The sequence below is a fragment of the Trichoderma citrinoviride genome (assembly GCF_003025115.1).
Source record: "Trichoderma citrinoviride strain TUCIM 6016 unplaced genomic scaffold BBK36scaffold_3, whole genome shotgun sequence".
NCBI lineage: Eukaryota > Fungi > Ascomycota > Sordariomycetes > Hypocreales > Hypocreaceae > Trichoderma > Trichoderma citrinoviride.
In genome coordinates this window covers 701,237-716,085 of record NW_020194711.1, presented here as the reverse complement: position 1 = coordinate 716,085, position 14,849 = coordinate 701,237, and the positions used below count along the sequence as shown (strand labels likewise).

The 14,849-nt window shown below is 55.5% G+C and overlaps 6 protein-coding genes across 6 annotated transcripts; 1 reads left to right on the top strand and 5 right to left on the bottom strand.

Annotated features, from left to right (window-relative positions):
* Positions 1-367: 367 nt before the first annotated feature.
* On the top strand, positions 368-842 carry BBK36DRAFT_1112122 (hypothetical protein; the record flags this gene model as incomplete). Its single annotated transcript, XM_024889777.1, has 2 exons — positions 368-533; positions 652-842. 2 exons carry the CDS (start codon positions 368-370, stop codon positions 840-842), a joined length of 357 nt encoding a protein of 118 aa, XP_024751959.1.
* A 331-nt stretch (positions 843-1,173) lies between these two features.
* Positions 1,174-3,597, bottom strand: BBK36DRAFT_1134509 (hypothetical protein; the record flags this gene model as incomplete). Its single annotated transcript, XM_024892334.1, has 7 exons — positions 3,507-3,597; positions 3,201-3,283; positions 2,310-3,112; positions 2,131-2,245; positions 1,894-2,053; positions 1,460-1,768; positions 1,174-1,312 (listed from the first exon to the last, which is right to left on the bottom strand). Coding segments are annotated over exons 1-7 (1,696 nt in total), but the record flags the coding sequence as incomplete, so codon positions are not given.
* An 898-nt stretch (positions 3,598-4,495) lies between these two features.
* Positions 4,496-6,472, bottom strand: BBK36DRAFT_1113692 (cytochrome P450; the record flags this gene model as incomplete). The annotated part of the gene is made up of 5 exons (XM_024889940.1): positions 4,496-5,095; positions 5,199-5,596; positions 5,683-5,799; positions 5,895-6,192; positions 6,278-6,472. The coding sequence occupies 5 exons, from the start codon at positions 6,470-6,472 to the stop codon at positions 4,496-4,498; spliced, it is 1,608 nt and encodes a 535-aa protein (XP_024751957.1).
* A 1,041-nt stretch (positions 6,473-7,513) lies between these two features.
* Positions 7,514-9,218, bottom strand: BBK36DRAFT_1113504 (Dihydroorotase; the record flags this gene model as incomplete). Its single annotated transcript, XM_024889922.1, has 9 exons — positions 7,514-7,874; positions 7,978-8,122; positions 8,213-8,276; positions 8,345-8,547; positions 8,615-8,693; positions 8,754-8,819; positions 8,874-8,900; positions 9,008-9,020; positions 9,088-9,218. 9 exons carry the CDS (start codon positions 9,216-9,218, stop codon positions 7,514-7,516), a joined length of 1,089 nt encoding a protein of 362 aa, XP_024751956.1.
* A 394-nt stretch (positions 9,219-9,612) lies between these two features.
* Positions 9,613-10,978, bottom strand: BBK36DRAFT_1191379 (glycoside hydrolase family 76 protein). The gene is made up of 2 exons (XM_024896713.1): positions 10,870-10,978; positions 9,613-10,811 (listed from the first exon to the last, which is right to left on the bottom strand). Exons 1-2 carry the CDS (start codon positions 10,931-10,933, stop codon positions 9,619-9,621), a joined length of 1,257 nt encoding a protein of 418 aa, XP_024751955.1. The 5' UTR covers positions 10,934-10,978; the 3' UTR covers positions 9,613-9,618.
* Positions 10,979-12,226: 1,248 nt separating this feature from the next.
* Positions 12,227-13,782, bottom strand: BBK36DRAFT_49234 (DAO-domain-containing protein; the record flags this gene model as incomplete). The annotated part of the gene is made up of 2 exons (XM_024898148.1): positions 12,227-13,399; positions 13,531-13,782. 2 exons carry the CDS (start codon positions 13,780-13,782, stop codon positions 12,227-12,229), a joined length of 1,425 nt encoding a protein of 474 aa, XP_024751954.1.
* Positions 13,783-14,849: the final 1,067 nt, after the last annotated feature.

Below are 14,849 nucleotides of genomic sequence, written 5' to 3'. Positions count from 1 at the left end.
TCACAAATTTGCATGGATACACGAAACCCCCAAGCACGGAGCGCAGAAGAGTATTTCACCACCGAGGATCGCTCCAGTTTTTCTCATGTCGATCGCTGCAGTCTGATGTCCCTCCTGCCATGTTGAGACTCCATAATAATGACGAGAAATTGAGGGAGTTGAAGTTGGATCAGAGGAAAAGGAATGATATAAGAACACGCACAGTCCCCCGGGGCACTGATGTTCGAAGGAACTGATACTGTAGGCCAAACATTCTCTTTCTCTTTCCCAGCCAGCAGCTATTCTCCGGGTTACCCTCTTGTCACGCTCTTAATAAGAACTTCTACCATATCTAGCCATTCGCTTTTCAGGGTTTCCATCATTCAAGATGCACTTCTCCGTGATCGTTGCTGCTGCCCTCGCCGGCCTCGCCGCCGCCCTGCCGCCTCACCAGGGCCACGACGTGAGCAAGGCTCAGATCGCTTACACCTACGCCAACGGCACCTACACCAGGCCAACGCACATCAAGGTCAACCAGGGCGCTCAAAAGCTGCGTAAGTTCCCATCCCAATCCCATCTCTATCTCATTCTTTTCATTCCCATCTACAAACGAAAAAAAAAAAAAAAAGACCAAACAGCAGTTCAACTGACACCAAAATCCCCAAACATCAGCCTCCGGCGGCACCGTCACCGACGTCTTCGTCTCGCCCCCCTTTGACGGCCGCCACTACGTCCTCACCGAGTGCTCGTTCCAGACCCCGACCAACAAGAGCCTGGGCGCCGTCTCGGTCCGCAAGGCCATGACTGTGCCGGTGAACCCGCCTGCTGCCGTTGGCTACGTGACTTGCAAGACCGACAACTAGGGTGGATGCAAGAGGTGAACTTCGATTCAGTTTCGTTTGGGGGATGTTTATGGGTGTCACGTCTGATTAGGGGCTGGCTGCCTTTGATGTGCTTTTTATATTTAGATTAGATGCGTACATGTAGCGTCGCTTATAGAGATGAATGCACAGACATGTCTATTTGTGTATCGAGATGCTCCGTCAACGCTTCATAACAACGCAACAGCGGTTTCGTCTATCAAGCCAATCTCAAGAGCCTCTTTTATACTGCTTCCCCAACATGTCTGACAAGGTCATCAATCCCCGCCTCAAAATCATCATCTTCCTCCTCCTCATCAACCGCCTTGTTCACGCCCATGGCCTCCTCCTGAAACCCCCATCCCCTCGTCGCCATGAGCACAAACGGCATCGCCCCCTCGGACAACTCCTTCCACACCCCGCTCAGCTCCCCCAGCACCCGAAAGCAAGCCCAAAAGCTGCCCGACGACATCCTGTGGCCTCCTACTGCTGCTGCTGCTGCTGCTGCCTCCTCAGCGGCAATGAGGTTCAGCCCATGCACCAGCGCGGCGCGAAAGACGTGGTAGATGATGTAGGGGGGCAGATGCTTGACACTGCTGGCATCGTCAGACGACGACGACGACGACGACGCCTGCAGGCCCTTGAGGAGCCTCGTAATCGCCATCGCCGACGCCGTGGCCGAGCGCAGCGCGTTGGGGATGTTGTGCGCCATGCTCGGGTCCGCGGGGTTGAGCGCCGGACGGTAGAGGTTGATGAGGATGGAGTGGTAGGTGATCCAGAAGACGACCTGGACGCGGTGCGGCTTCGCGCTGCGGCTGATGTAGAGGCGGCGGTCGATTTGCTTGCGGAAGGACAGCATGGCGTTGTTTGCCCTGGCGTAGACGGCTTGCTTCTCCGGGGCGGGGAGGTGGTGGAAGTTGGGGGCGTACCTGGGGGGCAAGTTTTGTGGTTGGCAGTGTTTAGTTGGGGAGGGGAGTTGTGTGTTCTTTTTGTTGTTGAGAATTAGGGGGGGGAGGGAGGGAGAGGTTTTGTCTTGTTTATGTACTTACATAACGTCGATGTAACGCTGCTGGATTTGGTAGAGCCGGCAGTGGTGGTCAAAGGAGAGGGCTTCTACGTCGACCATTTCCGGGGAGACTGTGTCGATGTAAGGCGTGATGTTCTCAGGCTCCCATGGGATGCCTGTTGGAACGCCTAGCTTTGGGGTGGCGACTCTATATATCATGTGTGAGAGAAGAGAACCGGTTTGAAGTCGCATGAGTGAAAAAACAGCTGGTGAGTAAAAACAAACCGGTCGAGGAAGAATAGAGACCAAAAGGTCCTGATGGTGGCAACGTCGTCGACGGTCCGCTCATGCTGCGGCGTGTCCCTGATTTCCAGATGGTTGGACAGCCCAATGGCCATGTCTATTCCCAACACCAATGAGTTTCTTTCAAGAAATGATGCCAAGCAGTCTTGATATCAACTCACAGTGATAGAGATGCCCCTTGGCCGCATCCAGCTGCATGTGCTTATACCACGCAATGATGATGAGCGCCTGCAACACGGGCAAGCACAGGTGCTCCAGGTAACAGTGCTGCACGAGGCTCTCCGCATACGCCATGAAGGCCTCGGCGACCTCCCTCGCGGCCACGGGCGAAGAGTACGCGGCGGCGGCGAAGAGCGCGCTGTAGAGCAGCTGCAGCGCCGTGTCGTTGTGCGGGAACAGGTCCGAGAAGTTGAGCCAGACGGGGTCGACGAACTTGTAGTAGGGGTTGATGTGCGCGAGGAAGTGCGCCTTGAGGTGCTGCTTCAGGCGCAGGTCGGACGCGATGTCGAGGAGGAACGTCTCCGTCGAGGGGACGTTGATGGCCTTGGAAGCCGGCGAGGGGCGGCGGCGGCGGCGTGATGACGATGATGATGGCGACGAGCCGTCGTCTTCAAAGGTCGGCAGCAGGGTGGTGGAGAAGAAGGAGAAGCGGCCCGGGCCGGCGAGGATCGGGAGGCCGTCCCGGCCGGTGATGTCGGCCCACTTGACGGAGCCGAAGTCGTGCAGGGCCGAGAGCATCCTTGGGCCGTACGGGAGCTGCACTGGCGGCGGCTGTTGCTGTTTGCTTGCTGCTTCGGAGGATGATGCCCCCGGCGACGGTTGGCTTGTTGGAGAAGCCGAGGCGGAGGCGGAGGGGGGGTCTTTGGACTGCTGCTGCTGCTGCTGCTGCTGCTGGAGGGAGGCGGACAGCAGCCGGACTTGGTCCTCGAGGGCCTGGACATAGTCACGGTCCCAGTATTTTTGCCTGGGGGGTTAGTTTATCAGGTTGCGAGTTACTAAGGTGATGCCACTTGTATGAAAGATGGTGATGGGGATCATTTGATGAGGACTACCTGCGTGTAGGTCGAACTGGCTCATAGTGGCAGGCCAGCTCGTGGGACTGACAGGAGCCGCAGACGGGCTTCTCGCCGTCGCACTGCATACATGTGCCATCAGCATCAGCACCAGAATTGGCCAATCTCGTCCTGACGACCGATCATCTCGGAATAGCCTCCCGACGCCGGGACAAAGACAAGACACGCCCAGTTCACTAATCCGCACCCCCGGATCGAGGTTCCAACGCCGCCCAGGCAAAACAAGCCGAAAGACGATGAACTGAATCGGGGTACATACAACATCAGAGCCTCAAATTGACTGACCTTTGATTTCCTCTTGCGGCAAGGCTCGCAGGCTAACTGCGTGCGACCAGAGCTGCGCCTTGGCTGTGGTTGGCGGCTCGAAGACATCCGGAGTCTGGGGGGGAGGAAGATGGATCGTGGAGAATAGGAACTGTGGGATAATTGCCGGTGGAGGGGAAACAGCCGAAATACGAATGGGCTATTTGTTACAGTATCCGTATATCGTGTATGCAGGGGTGTTGCTGGATGACTGAGTCAAGAAGAAAGACAACTCATCAAGTTGCAGTCCATGTTGCGCAATGCACAATTGAGACTTTTGAGAGGAGTTGAACAAGGCCAGTTACCTAAACCAAGTGACCGAAACAGACACCTAGTCTGAATTTTGCTTGCTTGGACTCCTAATTATAGAGTCGTATCAGGAAAATTGGCATGGGTGAAACCCTTGGAGCCCGATATGTTGCTGACACTCAGCAGGCCAAATGGGTGGGTTGCCGGAATAAGGCCCGGCAACCCCCCGTAGCGGGCGAAGGAGGTTGGACCAAGATTTTGTTTTCTCTGCTTGATTTAGTGATAGAGTTAAGGGGATGGAATAGTATTTTAGCATATAATATATTGTGATTAAGGGGTTGGTTCTTCCGTATCGTTGTTGTTGTGTTGTGGTTGCGGTTATTTGGTGTCGTTGGTTGACAAGGGTTGGACTCTATAACCCAGCAGACTATCTTACGAGGTATGAGAGAACTCGCGAGTCGACATCCAGGTACTACCTAGGTATGCTGAGTTGTGTTTCTGACGTAAGAACAGTACATGTATGTAATTGATGATCTAGGAATGTTCATCCAAGCTCATCTCAGCAGGTCGCTTTCAAGTCTCTGACACTTTCTTTTCACTTACAACTATCCCACCTCGCCCACATAAACACCGGCCTTCCAAAGAGCACGACTATGAAGAGAAGGAAGCCCGGCTCACCCAACACCTGACATCTCCATCAAGCACTGCATAAAAACCCCCCATCACAACCTCTTCAGCCGAATCCACAGCCCCCCCTTGGGCTTCAGCGTCAAGCTCGGATTCTCCACCTCCACCTCCCCCTCCCTCGCCGCCTCCAGCTCAAAGTTGCCCACCACCTCCACCAGCACCGTCTTCATCTCCAGCAGCGCCAGCGCCCTGCCGGGACACGTCCGCGGCCCGTTGAGAAACGCCTCGATGGCAAACGGATTGGCCACGGGCCCAGCGGCAGCGTCCCACCGATCCGGGTTGAACTCGTCCACGTCGTCGGCGCCCCAGATGGACGGGTTGAGGTGCACCATGGCCGGGATCGTCGTGACGGTGGTGCCCTTGGGGATGGCGACGCCGGCGATGACGAGGTCCTGGCCGGCCTCCCAGGGGGCCAGCAGCGTGGGCGAGTAGACGCGCAGGCTCTCGCTGACGACGCTGTTGAGGTACGGCAGGCTGTCGATGGTGGCGGCGTCGAGGTCGGGCTGCCTCTGCTGGGCGGCGAGGATCTCGTCGCGCAGGCGCTTCTGCATGTGCGGGTGCCGCGTGAGGGCGTGGACCGTCCAGGTGAGGGCCCCGGCTGTCGTCTCGTGGCCGGCAGAGACGCCTTGGATGATCTTGTATGGAAAAGAATGAAGCCAGTTAGCAAAACCAGAGAGATGACTCTCACTCAACTCCAACCCCCCCCCCCCCCTCTATAGGGCTTTGAAAAAGACTTACAACGTCGACCAGCATCTGGTCGGAAACCCCCTTGCTCTCCGCCAGATTCGCCTCAATCATGTCCGTCAAGAAGTCCTTCTTCTTCTTATTGTCCCCGCCCTCCTTATTATCCTGCTTCACCTGCGCGACGCGCTCCTGCACCAGCTCCGTCAGCATCCCCCTGAGCGCGGTGTTGGCCCGGATGAAGGCGAGGTTCGCCTCGATGGGCAGCCAGCGCAGCGGGACGAAGGGGTTGACAAAGGTGATGAGCTTGCCCAGCAGCGTCGGCGGCGTGAGGATGCCCTTGTAGCACTCCTCGAAGCTGAGTGGCGAGGACCTGGAGCGGAAGTCGGTGATGTCCCTGCTGAGGAGGGCGGTGCTGATGACTTTGAAGGCGGTTCGGGAGAAGAGGGCTTCGACTGATGTGGGTGGTTGTGTGTGAGCCTGTAATTCCTTGTGCAACTCAAACTTTCGAATGTCAAGGGAGGAGGAGGAAATGCCTTACTCTCGACAACTCCTTTGCTTTCTCCTGCAATTGCCTCGTCGAACGAAGCAGACAGCTCCCTGGCTTTGTCCTTGAAGAGAGGCAACATCTTTCTCACATTCGGCTTCGAAAGGGGTCCTATATCCACAACCCGTCATCAGCACAACACACAAAGCCTTTCTCCCGACGAAGTCTCTTCCTCCTCCCCCTCAAAGGAAAACTTTCAAATTTACCAGCCATGATCCGCCGCAGCTTCTTATGCTGCTCCCCAACGCTAAACAAGACGCCCGTCCCCATCATCTCGCCCACCAGCTTCTCAAAGAAGGCCGGCTTCACAAACGAGTTGCCGTGCGTCTGCAGCACCTCGCGCGCCGCCTCCAGGCTGTTGACGAGCAGCACCTCGGCGTTGCCAAAGCTCAGGTACCGGATGAAGGGCGCGTCCGGCCACTGGCGCACCCACTCGAGGTACAAGTCGTTGGGGCCGGCCGTTCTGAGGAGGCGGATTGCTTGGCCGACGAGGAATTGGTTGTCCTGGATGTTATTGCAGACATTGCATTAGCCCTCTGTATTTCTTTGCTTTTTGTTGTTCTTGTGTGAAGTTGACGATCTGGCGTACCTTTGGTCCGGGGACGTTTCGCAGTGGGGAGACGTAGAATGGATATATCAAGGCTCTTCCAATCTTGTACGCAACTGTCCCTAGGATGTACAATCCCACTCCAACGCCCGCTGCTAGAGAAATCGTTGCATCGGGTTGACGCAGCGTCAACACTACGCCGGCAAACGAAAGCAGAGCCACGCAGAGCGACTCCATCGTAGCCCCGTCGTCGCGCCTTATCACGCGAAATACTTTGCCGAGCGAAAAAAAAAAAAAAGGAACAAAGACCGATTCGAAGAAATAGACAACCCTAAGAAAATATGAAGAACAAGAATGCTTCCCTCTCGACAATGGAGTTATCACATGAAGGGGGGGGGAGTTGCCAAGTGCTATATTTATATCGAGCTGTATAATACAAGCCATTGCTTCTGATCAAAACCCTCCCTCAACTCCCCCCACAAGAACCAGTTCTTCCCCGTTTCGTACTGTATCCAATCTTTACTCTTGAACTCGCTGTTGAACCGAGTTTCACACGCATTCTTAATATATTCTGGAGTCTGACAAGGGGCCCCTAATGCAACGCTTGCCCGCTTGGTGCTGATACCATGCGACTTAGATACTGCGGACAAACAGGCTACTCAACTACTGCTCTCCTAGCAAACAGACAAGAAGTAGCCTATTCAATCAAATCGATGCATACTTGCTCATCCAAATGACTCGCGATAGCTCTCCCAACGCCCGGTGCAGCTGCGCTGGTACTGCTTGGTGTGGATACCCGCAAATACCTAGGCTGATGGACAGGGGTACAGGGGGCGGCTTTCCTGCTGTTTATACTCAGTAATTACAGTATTGCTGCGGAGAAGCAGAAAGCTGTGTGCTGCTTCGGCTTTGCTTGTGATGGAGACGGAGAGGCTAGAGCAGAGCTGCGCCCGCCCTAGGGAATATCAAAAGCACGATGGGTAGCCTTAAGGGTGGGTTCGGATGTCTCTTTACGGAAGAACGCATGTAAGACTGCATGATCCCTCGAAACCAAAGAGGCAGCATGCCTCCGACTGTTTGCCACGACTCGTCTAACCCATAATGCGTGAAGTTGCCGAGTGATTCGGGCTTTGAACCCACTCCTTCGACGGAACCCTTGATTGAGTCAAAGATTTTCATTTCAACCAACTCCTTCTCTGCACAGCCCAGAGACGTCAAAGTGCCTACGATTCTCCAGCAACGCCCCAAAACTTCCATACTTGTAGTACCGCACACTTCTTACGCAGCCCTAACCCACGTCAAACTAAACACCTCGGCCCCTACCCTCGACACGCCAACCTCCACCTCTCCGCTCTCGCTCTTGACGCTGGGCAAGATCTTCTCGCCCTTTTTCTCCAGGACGATCCTGTTGCCCGACGTCTCGGGCAGCTTGTAGAAGCGCCTGCCGAACCGGCTGAGGAAGCCTTCGAGCTTGTCCTGCGTGACGTCGTCCTCGCCGACGACGCCGCGCTCGATGGCCTCCTCCAGCGCCAGGAGCACGAGCTGGGTCACGTACGGCTGCGTGAAGACGCCGGCGGGCGCCTTGCCCTGGGCGGCCGACGTCTTTGACGTCAATGGATGGGGCGCGCTGTCACTTCCACTGGAAAGGGGGGGGGGATCCACGTTTTAGCACGACGGGTTTTCCATGACCCCATGGGAACAACCATGAAATCAAGAACGACGCTTGGTGCATTCAAACTTACAAGAAGAATTTGGGATTGCCGCTCACGACGGCTTTGAGCAGGGCGTCCCTGTCGGTGGGCTTCTTGGGAATGGGCTTGCAGAAGGCAAAGGGGTCGCAGCAGGCCTCGGTCTCGGTCAGGTACAGGTGATGCGCCGTGATGGTTGCTTGACGTGTGGGAAACGCGATGAGTACAACTGCTCGAGATCGGGAGACCAAAAAGAGGGGGTTTCAAGAGGGGAGTGCGTAGAGCATACCTCCAACGTTGGGTCCGCAGGCCTTGACTGCTTCGACTGCTGCAGCGGTGGTGCAGTGCTCAAGCTGAGAAACGCAGGATATCAGCATCTCTCCAAGATAGAACCGGGTTTCTGATCAACAGTTTTACGCACCACAATGCGCAGGTTGGGGAACTTGTTATGAAGCTTCTTGAGCGTAGGCAGAAACGCCTCCTCCAGTGTCGTGCCCTCGGGGGCCAAAGACTCGAGGACCTCTCCGTGCAAGTTGAGCACAAGGTCATGCTTCTCCATAGCGGCAAAGGTGTCGTAAAAGGCCTCGACGTTGGCCACGCCGTGCTCAGAATTGGTCGTCCCGCCTAAGGTGCAGTAGTTGTTTTAGTGAAGCTCATTCGGAACGGCCGCAGGGGGGCACAACCGGCCTACCCTGAGGATACAGCTTGACGCCTGCGATTCCCGCCTGTGCTGCTTTTTCTATCGTCTCTGGCGTGACTGACGGGTGAAGCTGGACTAATCGTTAGGCGCGTGCCGGGTCTTGTATGCCTGGGAAAGGGTGATGGCTTACGTAGAGGGACATGAGGAAGTGGACGTTTGGTGCGACGGCACGGAGCTTGCTTTGGTATTCGAGGACCTGTGAAAGTAAGCCTTGTGGAATAGTGGTTGCACCTCAATCATGGAAACATACTCGGTCAACCTCAGTCAAGGGGGGGACCTAGAACATCCGTTAGCCATTGCATCGACAAAGTGAGACAAATCCCCGTCAACGACAATCCAAATCGGCTCTTTCAACGTCAACACACGGATATTGTATTCACATACCAGATTCGGCATACTACGTAGAAATCCCTGTCAGCTATCAATCAAACCTAATGACTCGTTGTTCTTCCATACGAACATACACAAAAGCCGTGTCAACGCCTCCTCGCTCCAGAGTCGGCACCACAACCTCCATCATCTCGCCCTGGCGCAAATGGACGTGCATGTCCGCCGCCGCCGGCAGCTCCAGCTTCTGGACCGTCTTGAGCTGCATTTTTCCCTCTTCAATCCTTCTTCTTATTGTCTTTGCTTCAGAGGCAAAGAAATGATGGAAGCGATGACTTGAGTTGGTGTTTAGAGAGAGTATGATCGATGAGGTAAAGTATTGAAACTGCCCCGCCATGGGGAAGATTTTTTAGATTGACGGAGAGCGGCGCTGCGACTAAGCCTCTTGGAGTAGCAAACTATTTTACTCAAGCCTCATGAGCTCTTTTACTCTTCATCAACAGTCATCGTATCTCATTCATTCCTCATCACCAGCTATCCACTGCTACTGTAGAGTAATGTCAAGCGTATGATGAGTAGTTACGCTTGTAGAAGAATAGAAAAGCATCGCCAATCCACCGCCTAAACAGCCCTGCTTCTCAACCCCCTTAAACCCACACTCACCAGCCTCACAACAAAGCAACCACAACTCCTCCCAGAGCAACAACAGCAGCCACAGCATCAACAGCAACCCTCGTCCCAGCACCGCCAGGCGTCACGGAAGCCTTGACAGGCCCCGACGTTCCGCTCGGCTTGCCCGACCCAGCAGTGCTCGTCCCGTTGGCAGCGGCCCCAGACGAGCCCTCGCCATCATCATCACCCCCCTGAGCGGCGGCTGCTGCTCCCGAAATCGTCGAGATGACGGCCGAAAGCGCGTTGAGCTGCTCGCCAACGCCAGTCTTTCCGTCAAACGCCTGGAGCCACGAGAATCCGCACGCGGTGCCGCTCCGTCCCAGGAACGTCTTCGTCGTCGGCCCCGAGCAAGCAGCGGCAGCCGCCTGGGCGCTGCTCAAGAGCAGAGGCTGAATCGTCTGCCTCGTGTAAGGAGCCCATTCCGTCGTCGCCTTGAGCCCGCGGACTAGATAGCTCTTGTAGCTCTGCATGTCCGTGCTGCACGTCCCCTGCTCCTCGCACGCAGCCTCGACCAAGACGTCGTCCTTGACAAACGTGCTCTGCACGCCCTTGAGCAGCCCGTCCACCCTCGTCTTCCACTCCGAAGACGCCGTGGCGTTGTACATGGCCGCGGCTCCGTGCAGGAAGATGCCCGCGTTCATGCTGCTCTGGACCTTGTTGACCTCGCCGCACGAGGCGGTGTGCACCCCGTCAAAGACCTGGTACGAGTCGCTGATGAGCCCGGCCTTCTGCTCCCACGCAAAGACGTCGCTCGCCCAGCGCGCGTACGTGCCGTTCTTGGTCTGCAGGTACAGCCGGGCGGCGAGGTCGAAGAAGACGCCGTTGGAGGCCGAGTTCTTGTAGTCGTAGCCGGCGTTGAAGGTGAAGATCTGCCACCGCAGGCCGCCGCCGCACACCTTGGCGTCCCACCGGGCCGCGAAGTCGTCAAACACGTTCTGCGCGAGCGCCAGCCACTGATCCTGATCTGAAGAGGCGCTCGGGAATCCGCGCTCCGCCGCCGACAAGGCCGCCAGGGCCCAGACGCCCTGGTCGTCGTTGCCCTCGGCCTCGGTCTGGTTCGCGGGCAGGAAGTCGTTGTTCTCGCCGGTTTGCCAGAGGAGCCCTTGCTTCGTGACGGCGTTGTACGCGTCGTCGCCCGTCTGAGCCCAGTAGTCGATCAGCGTGTCGAACAAGGCGCCCGTCTCCCACCCTGCATCATTGAGTCAGCTCACTTTACCCTTAGCATGAGGTTGAAGGGGAAGTCAGACAGTAGTATGGCTCGGGGAGGATGCCTGGTATCTGGCCCGTCTCGTTGCCGTTGTAGTACTTCATGAGCCCGTACGCAATCGTGCTCGCACCATCCTTGATCGAAGCTGACCATCATTGTGTTAGCTCATGAGTAATAGTGAAGAGGCGCTCAAGCAAGACAAGACAGCGCACCGTCATCAGTAAAGTCAATCTTGATGGCGCCAACAGAGGCGCCGAGAAGCGCGAGAGCCAAGGCGGATCGCTGCATCGTGACAACTCCGAGGTTATGAGTTTAAGGATTCAGGGACCCGAGCAAAGTCGACACGGACACAAGAAGCCGAGGAACCGAAACTCGTCTGCCTTCAAACAGTCTCCCCAAAATCGCGAACAAAAAGAAAAACGAAGGGCAGGTTCGTGACACAGCAGAATAGAAAAGCCGGCAAAAAGCGAGAGTACAAGCCGGCACCTGATAAACGAAAGACAAGCTGCCTCACACACGTTGCGATCAACAAAAAAAGCAACGAGTTTTCCTAACCAGGAAGAAAAAAAGACCCAATTCGGTATTTTGGTGACAACTCCGTTCGACAAGATAATAGTCCCAGCAAGTGGACCGCCAGCTCATCTTATAATCATCGTGCCGCTTCCTCTTCAGCCCCTGGCTCCGCTGCCTGAAAAACCCGGTGCTACCTATTTTAGCCTCATGGTTAACGTTATGCCGTAAGCTTCCTCCTCTCATAAAGGATCAATTTGAGGCAACTCTTTACCAGATCCAATTCTTTAGCATCTTAGTTGTTAACCATTCCCGCTTGAGCCAAGCTGCGCCACAGAAGCCAACAGACAAAAGACAGAAAAATGTCTAATACTATTTTCCCCTTCAAAGTGACGTGTGTTGACTTCTGCAACAAGTCCTCCAATCCTTCTTCGTCAGCAAGATCCGCCCAAGAGAACGTGTTTGGTTTCAAAGGGGGAAGACAAATGTGACTGCCCTTCGGCGATTGCCCCTTTGGGAAGTATACGATGTTGCGCTGGAGCACGCAAAACGGGGGAAACCAGTTCAAGTTGGGAGGTTCAACTAAGTGAATACGAAGTGACTGCATGCATAGGTATAGGGCAACGAAGCCGAAGAACCGGGTTACGAGGTTTCTGCTGTCGAGTTGCTTTCATGACGGGATTCTTTTTCCATCAATCAGCTCGTACCGCGGCGTATGTTGTGGACAACGGAAGCAACTCTGTTAGACCAAGACGGGTTATAGGCCGCGGTTGGGGTTGTAACATCTATAGCAACACAGGTAAGGACAACATCATGACAGCCGTAAACAATCTAGAACCTAGCCAAGCAAAGACAATACAAACGTCATTAGCATCAACCCCTCAGCCCTACAACCCCCCCTGGACCAACTCCTCCATCCCCATCCTAAACTCCTCCAAGCAGCTCTTCACCAACTCCCTCCCCCTCGCCTTCTCCGCCCTCTCAGCACTCACCAGAAACTCCTCCGGCACCTCTATAGAACCACCAGCACCACCGCCGCCGCCGCCGCCTCCTCCTCCCAGCATCATCTGCGAGACCGCCACCGCGCACCTCGCCGCAACCGGCATCCCGTGCCCCGTGTACCCAGCGCAAACCCACAGCCCATCACCTCCCCCAAGCTCCTCCGGCACCCTCCCCACGAACGGGCAACCGTCGACCGAGTACCCCATGATCCCCGTCCACTGCCACCTCGCCCGGAGCTCTTCCTCCTCGTCCTCCCCTTCGGGCCGCAGCTTCAGCGCAGGATGGAGACACCGCTTCAACCGCTCCGCAACAACCTCGTCAATCTCATCGTCCTGCCACACCCCCTCCCCTCCTCCGGGAACACTCAGCCTCTCCCCCCCGACGATGATCATCTCCAGCGGGTCGTCCCTCTGAATCAAGTAGTCGTCACTCTCGTCCGCGATCCACACATGGCTGTGCTCCAGTGCAACACTCCCATCCGGCGGCTCCAGCGCAGAAACCTGGCCCCGAACAGGAACAATCAGCCCCGTCATCTTCGGCAACAGGTGGCTCGTATATGCATTCGTCGCAAGGAGCACTTCTTTGGCAACGACCTGCCCCCTCGGCGTATGCACGACCCACGACGATCCCGTCTCCATCTTCTGCAAATGCGTTACCGGCGTCGAAGTCTGCAGGTTAAACACCTCCGGAGCCTCCTTGGTAAACAGCGCCTCCAGCACCCAGGCAACGAGCTTATACGGCCAGCACTTGGCCGCGTACGGCTGCAGCACCGCCCCCTTCGCATTCGGCACCCTCAGCCTCTTCAGGTCCTCGGGATCAGTGTACAACGTCGCCAGGCCTGCGAGGTCAGGATGGTGCTTATCAATAATCTCGATCCTCTTTGCAACAAGCTCGACCAGCTCATCAGTAAGCAGTCCATGAACACCACCAACCCGCTTCCAATCACACGCCACACCAAACTTGGTCACAATGTCCTCCAGGAAACGATACGTAGCAAGCTCGAAGCGCGCAATATGCGCCTTCTTCGAGTAAATCATGGGCTGACAGTGTCCTCCATTCTACGAATCTCTCCCCTGATTAGCACACACACACAACATTCCCACTTCCGGAAAAGTTACCAAACGAAACATTCAATGTCACAAAGCTCATTGGGGCCAGATGATGATGGAATTGGAAAAGAAAGACTCACCCTCCCCGTAGCCCCCCAACAAGCCTCCCTCGCCTCCAGCATCACCACCGACCGGCCCCCGGCAACGAGTTCCCGCGCCGCAAACGCCCCCGTCATCCCGCTGCCCACGACGACCACGTCTGCCGTCGCGGGCAGGTCTGGCGTCGAACGGCGGCCCAGGAGGACGTATGACGGGTCGCGATGCCAGAAGGACCGCGTGCTTTTGGGAGTCGGCAGCCCGGATTGGCCGTCTCGCAAAGTGGCGGTCACCATGGCCGCTTATAAGGTATGCTTGCCTGTGGTATCCGTATTCTGGCGGTGATTGAGTAAAAGGAGGTGGAAAAAGAAGAGTATGTGAAAAGGGAGTGATGATATCAGGATATCACGTGTCAAGATGCCTATACAGCGTTCATCTATCCGCAATCCACGTGAGTCATTGTATCAAAAGATGGATGATACTATATAGACCTCCAGAACTCGGCTTCTCGCTCCGTGGTTCGCACCCGATTACGACGCGCTAATGCGGGGTCAGGCTTATGTACCCGTAAGGCGATCCGATCCGTATGATACGGAGAGGCGTCGACATCATCACAAACAAGCTTCTGCACGCGGAAACGGTCAAATCTCTAAGGATATCATATCATATTCATTGCATTTCGTCGTGACAGTCATGACTGGCGGATTTGCCTCCCCGCAATTCCGGGGAATCCATCGCCCTCAAGAACCCTCCCAATTCCAATTCCAAACCGTCCATCCCAACGCCGCAGTTCAGCTGTCCATTCCATTTGCATCTCCTTGTTCGCCGATATTTATTCGTACATCGATTGCAAAAGGAAAGAAAAAAAGAAATGGAAAAAGAAAAGAAGCAACTTCTTCCCTATTCTATACCTTGAGGAACCCCTGTGGTCCTCGTCTTAGACGATCCTTTGATCACAAAACAAACCGTAGTTGTGATCACCAAAAACTCCAAAGGCAGGCCACAATCCGGCCGCGCGTCAATGCTATGCCTATTCCATCTCAAGTATAGCCGATACACGCAGTCTCCTCTCGCAAAGTGCAGCTTCAGCGTGCTGATTGTGCCGGCTGATTGAGGCAGCTGAGGTTTGGCGATTCATCAGAATCCCCACTCAGCGTCACTCCATCTAAATACACTTAGCCGCCCGAAGCCAAGCGCTTCAATACCATCAGGAGAGAGGGTGAAGGGGTGATGAATGAGCCTCTCGGTCAGCTTGCTCGAAGCGGTGATGCAAGAACGTGGAGCTGGTGCAAGTATAGAACCATTTCGCCAACCCAAAGTCGTGATACCTGTCGAGATGTATAAAAACGAAGGTTGAGATCGT

What these genes read in the sequence shown, in the direction of transcription:
- BBK36DRAFT_1191379 (XM_024896713.1), bottom strand. Translation starts at nt 10,933, where the DNA reads ATGAAGTACTACAACGGCAACGAGACGGGCCAGATACCAGGCATCCTC. An exon ending in CCTCCCCGAGCCATACTACT is followed by an intron (nt 10,812 to 10,869) that starts GTCTGACTTCCC and finishes TCAATGATGCAG; the next exon opens with GGTGGGAGACGGGCGCCTTG.